At 43.7% G+C, this 14,266-nt stretch overlaps 1 protein-coding gene across 4 annotated transcripts in view; it reads right to left on the bottom strand.

Annotated features, from left to right (window-relative positions):
* ZFHX4 (zinc finger homeobox 4) overlaps positions 1-14,266 on the bottom strand; it is a 204,245-nt gene that overhangs the window by 5,646 nt on the left and 184,333 nt on the right. For all 4 annotated transcript variants that reach the window (XM_002710646.5, XM_070075243.2, XM_008255678.5 and 1 more), the window contains exon 10: positions 8,754-14,150. In XM_002710646.5, coding sequence (XP_002710692.3) covers positions 8,754-14,150 — 5,397 coding nt within the window. The remainder of the gene's footprint in view (positions 1-8,753; positions 14,151-14,266) is intronic.

Genomic DNA, 14,266 nt, shown 5'->3' with positions numbered 1-14,266 from the left:
TACATACAGATCCAACTGAACAGAAATTGAAAATATTTGGGGAAAAATCGCTTCTGTACTGAACATGTATATATTTTTCTTACAGTCATTAGTCCAATTATATTACAGAATACCAAATATTTATATAGCACTTACAATGTATTCAGCATTGTAAGTGATCTAGAGATAATTAAATGTATTTAGGAGGTACTTAGGTTATATGCAAATATTGATATATTATTATATATGAGACTTGAGTATCCATAAATTTTGGAATTTGTGGGGGTTCTTATGTGGACTGTTCAACATCACTCTCTCATTAATATTTATCTTTCCAATATTACTCTCAGTTAACCTAATTTATTATTGGCATCTCCTCTTCTGAACATCAACACACCTAACTCTCTCTGACCTGCTTTGGAATAATTTCTGTAGTTGGAATATTGATAGTTTATAAGGAGGTTCCACAATGTTATAGAATAGTCTCCCAACATCTTCAATAATGAGTGAGAATAGAGACAAAAATTATTTTTTTTAAATAAGAAAATTGAGTTGGCTGGCGCTATGGCATAGCAGGTAAAGCCAGCTCCTGCAGTGCTGGCATCCCATATTGGCGCTGGTTTGAGCTCTGGCTGCTCCACTTCCAATCCAGTTCTCTGTTATGGCCTGTGAAAGCAGTAGAAGATGGCCCAATTGCTTAGGCCCCTGCACCCGTGTGGGAGACCTGGAAGAAGCTCCTCCTCCTGGCTTCGGATCAGCGCAGCTCTGCCATTGCGGTCATCTGGGGAGTGAACCTCCTGCTCTCTGTGTGTGACTCTGACTTTCAAATAAATAAGTAAATCTTTAAAAAGAAATCCTCTTTAAAAAAAAAAATGGAATCCTAGGGACATTAGGTTTTTGAAAGTGACAAATCTATGACTCCATGGTAGATGGGTTGGAGGAGACTAAATGTTACAGCTACCCAATTTTATCTTCAGCTCTAATTGTATTCAAGCATTAAATAATGAAAATACTCAAAATGGGGGCCAGCATTGTTGTGTAGCAGGTAAAGCTGCTGCCTGCAGTGCCTGGCATCCCATGAGTGCCGGTTCAAGTCCTGGCTGCTCCACTGCTGATTTAGCTCTCTGCTATGGCCTGGGAAAGCAGAAGAAGATGGCCCAAGTCTTGGGCTCTTGCACCCGTGTGGGAGACCCAGAAGAAGCTCCTGGCTCCTGGCTTTAGTTCGGCCCAGCTCAAGCTGTTGTGGCCATTTGGGGAGTGAACCAGTGGATGGACGAACTCTCTCTCTCTGCCTCTCTGTAACTCTGCCTTTCAAATAATAACTAAATATTTTAAAAAATACTCAGAATGGAAGTGAAGGGAAAATATTTGAAAATAACATTGTATATCCATGACAAACTGATAGTATATACCCACACATACCTACTGAAGAGTGGCACCCATATTTGAAATTAACTTAAATAAAAGTAGCTTAAGTTTGCAGATGTATGAGAGGAATGAATAAAGACAAGAATCTTCTTTGCATGGCTAGAATTACACTATGTTCATACTAGATTTGTCTGTCTACTCATAAAGTGTGTCTCAGTTCTAGGTCTAGTGTGAGCACAACTTCATAGCAATAGTTGTACCCCCTTACACCCAGTACATTTTTCCTCCTCAATCTAAAGAATTCACTGGCTCCCTTATTTCTCTGACATAAGAATGTAAGATAAGGAATTTAAAGGAATGAAGAGACATGAAAAAATAATAATTGTTGTTGGAAGGTAAAGATGGATCAATAGCTGTTGACTCAGGCTTTCCCATCAGATGGGATTTACAGGCTCCTATTTAGAGGCCATAAAAAGAAGTAATGGAAATTTTTTAAAAATAACAAAAAGAACCCTAGGTAATATAGTCAACAGTTACCAGGGATTTTTCAGAACACAACATCCTGAAGAATAGCTGAGTCAAATACTCAGCTGTTAAAAGATTTTTAGAAAAACATACAAATTAAGAGTAACAGGGTACATACTTTGTGGCTTACCAGTAAAAGATATTAGCCTGTTAAAAAATTGCAGTCAAAAATTCAGCAGACAAGGGCACTTGTCTAGCAGTTAAGAGGCCCATGTTCCACACCAGAGAGCCTTGAGTTCAATACCCAGCTCTGCTCCTGACTCTAGTTTTTCGCCAATGCAAACTTCTTGAAAGGCAGTGGCAATGGCCCTCAAGTTATTGGGTTCCTGCTACTCATGTAGGAGATCTACATTGAGTTCCTCGCTCCCATCTGTGGCACACAGCACAACCTGAGGTTGATGTGGGCATTTGGAGAATGAACCAGCAGATTGGAGAGCTCTCTCTCTCTCACTCTGTCTTCCTCTAACCTCTCAAATTAAAAACAACAACAACAAAAAACTTAATGCATCCTTTATTTTTTTAAAAAAATGTGGGTACTTAAAAGATTATAGAATTCAGAATTAAAAGATAAATTTATTTTTGTCTAAAATTTCTTTTTAAGTTTTATTTGTTTACTTGAGAGGCAGAATTATAGACAGAGAGAGATCTTCCATCAACTGTTTTACTCCCCAAAAGGCTGTAACGGCTGGAGCTGAGCCAAACAGAATCCAGGAGCCAGAAGGTTCTTCCAGGTTTCCCAAGTGGGTGCAGGGACCCAAGCACTTGGGCCATCTTCCACTGCTTTTCCAGTCCATCAGCAGGGAGCTGGATTGGAAGTGACTCAAACTGGTGTCCATTTGGGATGATGGCACAACAGGCAGATGCTTAACCTACTACACCACAGCACTGGTCCCTAAAAATTTTTGAAATCGTTGATTTTAAGGGGTTTTCAAAAAGTTTGTGAAAAATTGTGTATTACAGAAAAATCATGCATGGATTTTAAAGTTTTTGAGCCAGAATAAACTTATCTTTTAATTCATTTTTTCCACAGATTTTTGAAGTATTCTTTATACAGAATAAGTGGTGGTAAACTAAAAACTAAAACTAAGTACGTATCAAATTTCCATGTTTTTAGCAACTTATCTGTGTGATGCAGATACATATTTACTTATTTCTCAACTCCTGCTTCAATTCTTTGAAATTTTATTACCTAGTGATAAAGTGTTTTTCTGGGAATAACTTTATACTATCATCGTTGTTTTGCTTTGTTATCCTCAAACAGCTACCTATTCCTGAATGTAATGCTTTCCAAAGAATATGTGTTTCTCACAATGCCCTTACATGTACTTCTTTTCCTCCAAGTTTATTTGACCTAAGCCTTCCAGAGAGAAAAGGTTTACTCCAAACATGCTAGTAAATCATGTGGAAGTGTGAAGACATGTTCTAAAGTTCCATTTAAGGAACCTGGGTTAGGTTGTATTTCTAAATAGGAAAGGAACATTTAAAATCAGACAGTGTTGAGGCTAGCTTTGTGCTGTAGCAGGTTAAACATACAGCATCCCATATGGGCACCAGTTCGAGACCCAACTGCTCCACTTTTGATCCAGCACCCTGCTAATGTGCCTGGGAAAGCAGTGGAGGATGGCCCAAGTGCTTGGATCACTGCACCCAAGTGGGAGACTTGGAAGAAGCTCCAGGTCCTGGGTTTAGCCTGGCCCGGCATCAACCATTGCAGCCATCTGGGGAGTGAACCAGCAGATGGAAGACCTCTTTGTCTCTCCTCTCTGTAACTCTGCCTTTCAAATAAATATTTTTTAAAAATAATTTAAAAAATCATACACTGCTAAAATGATTAAAAATAGAAAATCAAGTCATTTTCTATTCACCTAAATGACAATGGAAGCCAGTGCCATAGAAGACAAAATGTGAACTCAAAGTTATCTAATTTTTTTCTAGGCATACAAGCATGTGATTTTCTATTGTCACTTTTCCATTTTGCATATTATCATGGTAGAAAAAACTGAAATGTGAAAAAATGTTAAGGCAGAAAATAATTTATTTAAAAATGAGCAATAATTAGTAGTAATACTAAATGTGGCGTTGGACTTCTGTTTCAGAAACGGCACACATGATATACATTCTGTTGAGAGGGCCTTCCTGGTGATCTGGAAGGACTAAATAATTTGAAGATTTCTTGGAAAGTCAATGTGTTCTGTGAGCTTTCAAGCTGATATCCAATCAGAACAGCAATTCCACCCCCCTCCCCACCCCAAATAAAATAAGATAGATGTTTGAATCAGGAAATTTAGAGATTGATAAATACTAAAACTGAATATGCCATTTCCATTAAGCTCATTTAGGGGTCTGGTCATTGGACAAACTCCTTACTTTACTGTACATCTCATATTCACTATAGCACCTTTCTAGTCATTTCCTTAAGATCAAAACCTTGAAATCTACCTTCAAAGGAAGGAAGGGACAACTAGGTCCTATCAAAATGGGTCCAAGATGATCCTGTCATATTCTCAAAGTATTTTCCTATAGATAATAAATTGTAGCAAGATCCCAGCACCTATAATAAATACTGAAATATTTTACTTATGAAGTATTTTTTTTCTTTTGATTACACCTAGCTGGTATGTCTTTCTCCTATAAAGCAAAGAAGATACTTATTTGATGAAAGTAATAATACACTAGGAAGATGATGATGGAAATATGATGCTGTACTCCATGAGTAGGTTCAAATATTTCACATTCCCCACCACAGGTAAATTAACCTAAAAGAGAGGTGAACTGGAAATGTGGGAATTCAAGCTCTCAGATGGAGTCTCACTGATAACTCCGCTGTGCTAATGCTTAAATTCTCTCACAAACAAAGGAGTAATTCAAGGGAAATTAAAAATTCCAGTAGGTAGCAGTGTTCATAGAGTTACTGACTCTACAACACTCTGATCTGTTTGGGTCCAGGATTTTAATAAAGCAATACATACAACAGCACTGAGTTTCTCAGTACATGGTATATTAAGATATTCTCAGCCTGGAGGGATGCCTCCAACATCTCCCAAGAATGCTGACAATTATAAACAGGGCTCCCATTTCAGGTGAAGGATATTAATTATGTTGATGGTGAGTAGAATGGGGGAAAATGTTAGTTTGTTCAAATATATCATAAATAATCTCTCCCCCTTCCTTCTCACTTTCTCTCATACAGACGCTATTGGTGACAGCAGCAGAGTGACAACCCAGAAGGGCAGATGGCAGGGACCATGGTCCCAGCGAAGGAACTCTGACCCAGTGAGAGAGAAAGACAAGATATTTTGACCACCACTTACAAGGGTGACAACACAGGGGTCATCAATCAAAGCATACTTGTGAATTTAAAGGCACAGATACCTCAACTATTGTTAGCCCCTGTAAAATATTTTTTAAAAAACTATTTTACATAAATGATCATGGGGCTCTTCTATATAAGGCATTCTCTATGCCAATAATCACAGTAGTATAGAAAATGGGACTAGAAATGAATCAAACTAATACTATTTATGCACAAAAATTTGTCACTGTATTATCCTTAAAACACTTATATTTGAGTTAACTAAAATGCATAACCAAGACACTGCTATTGTAGCTGTAATATTTAAGGAATTTTCCAGGTAATTAAGCCAAAAGTACTTTTGGGGGAGACAGGAATTGTTGTGATAGTTAAAAGAAGAGGCATTGCAAACATTTTATTGGTAACACTGTTTACACATACAGCTCCTCTCCATGTCTCTCTAAAGCCAACAAGTCACTCAAAACAGGGAGCCAGGTGGGTTATCAATGGCTAGAAACCCATTGGAAATCATTTTTATACCTCCCAACATAAAAGTGAAAAGAGAAATAACTCCTTAAGATCACAATGATAATTTTGTTTTCTGTAAGAGAAGGATGGAATTGAAACATTTAAAAGTCAATTTGTGAAAATGAAAAAGCAAAAGCTTTCCTCATTTTTTTGGTAAACTTTGTATATACATAGGAGCACTTCCAAAAGTTCATGTAAAATGAATATTATGAAAAAATATATGATATGGATTTCAAATTTTCTGTTGCAAAATAAACTTATTTTATAAATTCCATTTTTCCATGAACTTATGGAAGTGTGCTCACAAGTAATTAGTGAATTTTAGATGTTGCTTTAAAATGTCAATTTTTCCTTCTAAAAAGAAAACACTATGGGGCCAGTGCTGTGGCATAGTTGGCTAAATGTCTGCCTGTGGCACCAGTTTCCCATAAAGACATTGGTTCGTGGAGCCGGCGCCGTGGCTCAATAGGCTAATCCTCCACCTTGCGGCGCCGGCACACCGGGTTCTAGTCCCGGTTGGGGCGCCGGATTCTGTCCCGGTTGCCCCTCTTCCAGGCCAGCTCTCTGCTATGGCCAGGGAGTGCAGTGGAGGATGGCCCAGGTGCTTGGGCCCTGCACCCCATGGGAGACCAGGAAAAGCACCTGGCTCCTGGCTCCTGCCAGGATCAGCGCGGTGCGCCGGCTGCAGCGGCGGCCATTGGAGGGTGAACCAACGGCAAAGGTGTCTCTCTCTCTCACTGTCCACTCTGCCTGTCAAAAAAAAAAAAAAAAAAAAAAAAAAAAGACATTGGTTCGTGTCCGGCTGCTCCACTTCTAATCCAGCTCCCTGCTAATGCACCTGGGAAAGCAGTAGAAGTTGGCAGAAGTGTTTGGGCCCCTGAACCCATGACACAGAGCCAGAAGAAAGCTCCTTGCTTTGGATAGGCCCCGCACCCGTTATTGCGGCATCCGTTTGGGGAGTGAACCAGTGGATGGAAGATCTCCCTGTCTTCCTCTCTGTTTCTAACTCTGCCTCTCAAATAAATAAATAAATCTTTTAAAAAGAAAAGACTAATAATTTACTAAATAAAACTTACTTAAAAGAAGAAATCATGAGAGAACCATGTTGTTGCTATATTTTGAGTCAGATTTAAGTTTTGTTATTTTTTGGGTTTTATGATTGTCTACATTCAATATATTTACACTATATTCAATCTAATGTAACTGAATTTCAATCCTTAGTCACAAAATCCAAACTGCACACATTACATTTCTCTTGATGAACACAGAATTGGATTCAACATTTGGGGTTGCCACAGACAGCTTTCTAATTCTGTTTTTGCTGCCAAAATTGGTGGCAGCAGAGGTAGAAAGGCATGGAGTAATAATAATGTATTTCTAAGACTGTGGATTTATTTAAATAAAAAGTAGCACTGGATGCTACAAAAATCAAAATCTTATATCAATGCTAACTTCGGAATGCTCAGATAAGTCTTATTTTTAATCATTCAACCTTAAATATAATTTTTGTGAACTGCTAAGTGCCTGGTGAATGAACTCCTGCGGCTAGCAACCTTAAATTTTGAACTTCATGGGACTTACGGAGAAAAAAGAAATGAACAAAAAATAAACAAAACAAAACAAAAAATCCTGCCCCGTAGAAAGTAAATTAAGAAATCAAATAACGTATTACTTAATGTTTTGGTCTCTGAATATGTGTGGCAAATATTATATGTTTGCATTGGGATGGCACCTGAAAAATCAGTATTGAAATTAGCACAGGGGCCGGCACTGTGGCATAGTGGGCTAAGCCTCCGCCTGTGGTGCTGGCATCCCATATGGGCGCCAGTTCCAGGCTCGGCTGCTCCAAGATTCAGCTCTCTGCTATGCCTAGAAAAGCAGTGGAAGATAGCCCAAGTGCTTAGGCCCCTACACCCACTTGGAAGAAGCTCCTGGCTCCTGGCTTCGGATCAGCCCAGCTCTGGCCATTGCAGCCATTTGGGGAATGAACCAGTGAATGGAAGACCTCTCTCTCTGTCTGTAACTCTACCTCTCAAATAAATAAATAAAATCTTTTTTTAAAAAAAGAAATCAGTATAAAAAGTGGTATTTCTTTTTTTTAATTATTTTAATTATTTGAAAGTCAGAGTTACACAGAGAGAGGAGAGACAGAGAGAGAGGTCTTCCATCCTCTGGTTCACTCCCCAGATGGCTGCAATGGCCAGAGCTGTGCCGATCCAAAGCCAGGAGCCAGGAGCTTCTTCCAGGTCTCCCACGCAGGTGCAGCCCAAGGACTTGGGCCATCTTTCACTGCTTTCCCAGGCCATAGCAGAGAGCTGGATCGGAAGAGGAGCAGCCAGGACTAGAACCGGCACCCATATTGGATGCCAGCGCGTCAGGCCAGGGTTTTAACCCACTGTGCCACAGCACCAGCCCCAAAAAAGTGGTATTTCTAAGACAAAAAAAAAGATAATGCCACAAACAATACATTTTTGAGAATCTGCTATGAGCTATCAAACATTCATTTTTCTGCATATGACCAAGTTGCCTTACTTCCTGGTTATTAGCTGTAGTCAATCAATCAATCAATCTATATTTCAAATAATTTATTGATTTCACTTATTGATATTTTTAACAATTCAAATGCACCATCCTCTTGGTTGCACGTGGTTGGCTATCTAATGTTAACTAGCGGGGCCGACACCGTGGCACAGCGGGTTAAATCCCTGGGCTGAAGCACTGGCATCCCATATGGGTACCAGTATGAGTCCCGGCTGCTGCTTTTCCAATCCAGCTCTCTGCTATGGCCTGGGAAAGCAGTGGAAGATGGCCTAAGTGCTTGGGCCCCTGCACCCACGTGGGAGACCTGTAAGAAGCTCCTGACTCCTGGCTTCTGATCAGCCCAGCTCCGACAGTTGAGGCCATCTGGGGAGTGAACCAGCAGATGGAAGACCTCTCTCTCTCTCTCTCTTTCTCTCTCTCTCTCTCTGCCTCTGCCTCTCTGTAACTCTGCCTTTCAAATAAATAAATCTTTTAAAAAAATGTTAATTAGCTACACTTGACTGTCTTTTAAATGACTTACTGTTTGAATTTTGTGGGAATCCAGGCAAGGAGGACGGGCCGTTCATTCCAGGCAGAAGGACTGGTGGAAGGCCGGGGAGTCCTGGGTAGGTGGCTGGCAGGCTGATGCCATGGAGGGAGCTGTTGTCCATCATGCCTGGCTGCTGGACGGTCAAGCCCAGCACATCTGAAGCTTTCTTTATGCGATCAAGTTCTTGCTGCGCCATCAGCTGCCGCACGGTTGTGGGAGCTAAGTAATCTTTCTCACGATCCAGCTGGCTGCCAACAGTCTCCCTCACCTTGGAAATGTGCTGTTTGGAGAAAATATGATCTCTGATGGACAAGCGGGCAGAGTACTTCACCCCACACAGGGTGCACTCTGGTTTGGTGCCTTCTGTTCCACTTTGATTGATCATGAAAGGCTTCCCTATGTTGATTTTAAATTTCTTTTCCTTCGCCCTTGCGTTTTGAAACCACACCTGGACCACGCGTTTGGGCAGCCCGATCTCATTCCCCAACATTTCGCATTCTTGCATGGTGGGTGTGCGGTAGTCACTGAAGCAGGCTTTGAGAACCTTGAGCTGAAGGTTGCTCATCTGGGTTCGGAAACGCTTGTGACCTGGCCTGTCGTTACTTTTCGATTTAAAAGGGTTGCTGGATCCAAACGGATTTGGGGAGCTCGGGTCAGCTATGCTGGATGTTTCGCTGCGGTCAGCGTTGTCATCCGGGTCATCGGTGATATAAAAGCTTTGGTCATGGTCGCCATCCTTGTCGTTGAAATGGATAGACGGACTCGTGAGGGAAAAGAGAAATTTGTCATCGCAGACCTCCGCGGTAGGGGTGCTTGCAGTCTTGGGCCCCGCGTCGAGCGTTTTGGGTTCCTTGGGCGACATGGCGGGCTTCACGTCGCCGGAACTTCCGGTGGTGCTCTCCATCTCCGCGTTGCCCTCGTCGCCCGTGGTGGCGTCGCTGATAGCCGTGTTGATGGACGAGGTCTCGTCAAAGTCGGGTTTATTTTGGTCGTACCCAGTCTCGGGGGGAGGGGCGTTTAAGTTCTCCACATCCTCAGACCCTTCCGCTTTAAAGGAAGACGGGCTTAACAGATTCTTCGGCGACAGCTCCGCGGTTTTACTCACAGGCGTGGACACCGTGGACGCCAATTCGTTCTCGCTCGACAGATCGATTTTGGTCAGCGGCAGAGACGGATAATCGAAGTAAATGTATTTCTGAGGACTCTCTCCGCCGTCCTCGGTGGCTATCAAAGGGCTCGGGGGCAGGCTGTAGCCGGCCTGCTTGCCTTCGTTCCAGTGGCGGGAGCGAATGTGGCTCTCCAGGGCGGACTTGGCTTTGAACAGCGCTCGGCAGAAGGGACACCGCTTGTGAGACTGCGCGGGCCCCACCGCCCGGAACTGGCCCTTGCGCTCCCGCGCCCGCGTGTTCTGGAACCAGACCTGCACCACCCGTTTCTTCAGCCCCACTTCCCGCGCGATGTGGTCAAGCATTTTTCTGGTAGGATTGGAATCCAGCAAGTATTTTTCGTAGAGGATTTCCAGTTGCTCCGGGGTGATGGTGGTTCTCAGGCGTTTGTCGCGGTGCTGGTCCTCCCCGCTGTTCCCTCCCTCTTTTTCACTGCAGTTGTTCTCTTCTTTGTCGTCCAGTTTCCTTTTGAGGGAAGCAGCAACTGTCGCCGGGGCAGCGGAGTGAGAGGAACTGGTCTGAGGTGGCATCTGTGTGAGAGAACCACTCAGCAGCTGACCAGTCATCAGCGGGTTGTTGGGGTCGAAGATCATGTAGGGCATGTCCATGGGCCTTTCCAAGAACGGCGAGTGAAGGAATTGGTTTTGCGCAGCGAGGAAGTGCATGTGCTGGTGCTCCTGCCAGAGTTCCAGGGTGGGGAAGGCAACTGTACACTGATCACATTGGTATTGTAGTAACTGCGGAGGTAGACTGTTCTGGAGAGAAGTCATGGAAATCTGCAGTGGACTGGAGGGGACCGGGGTGTGAGAGGCCGAGGGAGGTCTTCCAATTAGTTGGGGTTGTTTTGGTGGCTGTGGCAGGGCAGCAGATGCCTGCGGTGGGTCTGAGGAGGTCGATGCTAAGGGCGGGACTGGCTTGGTGCCTTGAGGAGCGGGAGAGGGGTCACTCTGCTTTGGCTTTTCTGTGGGATACTCAGGTTTCGGAGATGCCTTCTCGGGTTCTGGTTTGGGTGATGGAATCAGGGGGGTGCTAGTTCCAGAGCCAGAGCTTGCGGCAGGAGCGGCTGTGGTTTTGGCTACCTCTGTTTGGCCAGACCCTGTGCAATGCTTGTAGACCACCTGATCCGTGGCATCCATGGAATCTTCCGTTTGGCTTTCATCTTGGGCATCATCATCTTCATCCTTATAACACTGCTTTTTCTGGTGCGTGATCAAGTCGAAGATCCTGGGGAAAACCACATTGCACTTTTTACATTGGTACTGCATGTTGCTTGTTCGAATATACCGTTCATTCGTGAGTTCTCTTTTTTCATTATCTTTAGTTTCTGCTTGATTCTCGTAACTCTTTCGTGCTTTCTGACGGGCATTCTGGAACCATACAACAATAACCCGAGTAGGTAGGTTGAGAACAGTGGAGAGTTGTTCTATTTCATCATCTTTTGGGTAAGCATTGGTGTCAAAAAAGTCTTGTAGAACTCTAAGCTGGTAGTCAGTAAACCTTGTTCTAGAAGACCTCTTACTGAAGGATGCATCAGATTTGTAATGTTCTAAAGAGGTGGGTTGTGGGTCAATTCTGATGTCTTCCAGAACAGTTATAGGAGGGTTACTGAAGTTGTACGGTGAATCCTTATTTCTCTGTCGTTCTTTAAAAAGAGTATTTCGAAACCAGTGTTTGATCACTTTTTGAGACAGGCCAGATTTCTCTGCCATTTCTTGGATCTGTTCTTCGCTTGGAGAATTATTGATGTCAAAATAAGCCCTCAGGATTTTTAGTTGGTCATCTGTGATTCTTGTCCGTGGGCGTTTGAACTGAGAATGCCTTAAGAAGTTGGGATCTAATCCGAGCTGCTGCTGGCAAAGTTGAGTGAGATCTGCAGAGAGCGTGTCCATCTGGGGCAGCTGCAGGGCCAGCTGGGGAGGAAGTGCAGGGTGCTGCACAGGTTGCATCATAATGGAAGGAAAAAGTGGGAGGTCAAGAGAAACAGGTAGCTGTACCTGAGGGGGAGCGGAGGGCGGAGGTGGCGGGGGAGGGGGAGGAGGAGGAGGAGGTGGAGGCGGGGGTGGCGGAGGAGTGGGTGGTGGGGCTTGCAGAGGAGTAGACACTGTGCTGGGGAGCTTTCCAGGACCCAGAGAGGAAGGCTGTGGAGGAGCTGGCGGCAGGGGAGGAGGCGGAGGTGGTGGAGGTGGCGTTTCTGGGGAAGATGGAGATATTGGATAAAGCTTGTCATAGGCCTCCCTGTATTGACGAGCAAATTTTTCTAGTGCTCCATATGGAAAAAATTGCCCATGTACATGTTCTTGGTGACTCTTTAAAATAAGAACATTGGAAAACAGTTTACTGCACGTTCCGCATTCCAGTTTGTCAGTGCTGTCACCTTCACCACTTTTGCCCTTCTTCTGGACTTTCTGCCTGTTTTCATTATACTGAATGACCAGTTCGAAACCAAAATTTTCCAATAAAGCTTTGGCTGCGTTTCCTCTGGCCCCAGAAGCTATTCGGGGTGGCAAGACGGATGGTTCCACGGATTTTTGCTTCTTTATGTCTTTGCCTTCTTTGAGACCTTCACCTTCACTTACAAATTCTTGCTTTGGTTTCTCTTGCTTCTCGGCAACCTCTTCTCCCTCTTTGTAAGATGGTACGTCTTTCATGACTTGGCAGTCGGCACTCACTATGTTACTTTGCTCTTGTTTCAATAATTTGCCTGCCTGCTGCGGCTGCTGCGGCTGCTGCGGCTGCTGCGGCTGCTTCTGAGGCTGCAGCTGGGGCTGTGTGGCTTGGTATTGTTGTGCTTGTTGCTGAAGGATTTGGAGTTGAGTCTGGCCAACGTGATGTTGGGTTTGAATCTGCTGCTTCAGGTCTTCGAGCAAGGAGCCAGCCATTCCTGTCATGCCAGGCATACCAAAGGTGGCAGAGCCTGGCAAGGCCAAATCTGGCCCCAAGCTAAACTCTGTCCCAGGTATGTAGAATGGAAAAAGAAACTGAGGCTGCTGAAACTGCAGCAGTGCTTCTGGGGTCATAGGAAAATGAGGCAGAAAGGCCGGGTTTAGAAACTGAGGCTGAAAGAATGCAGCATGCTGCTGTAACTCATGCTGTAGTTGCATCTGAATTTGTGCTGGTGACTGCGGTGGGTGATGCGTAGGTTGAGCAGATATTAATTCGGGAGTTTGCTTTTTATTTAATTCTTTGGCATCTAAGTGAGTATCTTTGCTATTTACGGTTGCTAAACTCATGGACTCTAGCATCCCTTGGCCAGGGCTATTAACACTTGCTGAGATGCTGTGCCCACTTGACACATGACCACTTGGCTCCAGCTTGGCAGCCCTGGCTTTTGTCTGGTGGAGCACAGACCTCATGTGGATTTCCAATGTCGAGCTTTGGCTGTAAGCAACGTTGCAAATGCTGCACTTGTAGGGTTTGTTATCTGTGCTGCTGTTGGATTCTTGTGGAACAGGACTGGAGGCTTCCTGCAAAACTTTCTTCAACTTATGCAGGTGAGAGACTGAATTATAATGGACCAAGAGAATGTTCTTTTGGGTGAACGACTCTTTACACACTGTACATTTGTATGGACGAGATGGATCAAGGAATTTTTCCATGGTAAAGTTGGGCCCTTTTCTGAAAGGTAAGGTCCGCTTTGGTTCAGAGCCCAGGTCATCTGGAATAGAGCTACTGTCGCTGCCTACAGGACTTGCCTTCCCTTCATGGTCCACCTCATATTCTCTCTCCATTTCCTGTTCTAGCCCATGGTCATCCTGGGCCATTGTTTCACTCTCTGCCCAAAGTTCACCATTCACGGGCAAAGAGGCATACAGCTGTTGAAGTTCAGCTTCACTCAGCTCCGGGTGGCCTGCTTCCAAGTGTTTTTTTAAAGCTTGGAATGTACGGAAACTACGCTGGCAGAGGCTACACATCGTTGCGGCCCGAATTGCATGATACTGGGAATGTATCTGAAGCTTCTGCATAGTTTTAAAAGCTAAGCTACAGTGGTTACAACGATACTTATACACATGGCGGTCAGAAACAGAGAGAGGTTGCCTTTTTTGCTGTTCATTTAATTGCTCTTGCAGTGTGTCGGGGATTTTCACATCCTTACTGCTATTTTTATTCCATTCCGACACTTCCGAGGATTCTTTAGTTGGTTTCTGCTCCTCACTCTTTATTTCCACGCCAGCCTTTGAATCTTCAAGACCTGCCATACTTTTGTCATCCATTGGACTTTCACCTGTTAGGAGAAAGCACAAACATATCTCTGACAGTAAGAAAATCTTCTCCTTAAACATCAGTAAATGTTATAAAAAGGTGCTTCTAAAGGATTCCACTTAATTGATTCTTTCAAGA

This window comes from Oryctolagus cuniculus, chromosome 6 (assembly GCF_051225735.1).
Source record: "Oryctolagus cuniculus isolate XC-2025 breed Fujian yellow rabbit chromosome 6, ASM5122573v1, whole genome shotgun sequence".
Lineage (NCBI taxonomy): Eukaryota > Metazoa > Chordata > Mammalia > Lagomorpha > Leporidae > Oryctolagus > Oryctolagus cuniculus.
The sequence above is the reverse complement of the archived record's forward strand: the minus strand, read 5'-3'. Positions and strand labels throughout refer to the sequence as shown.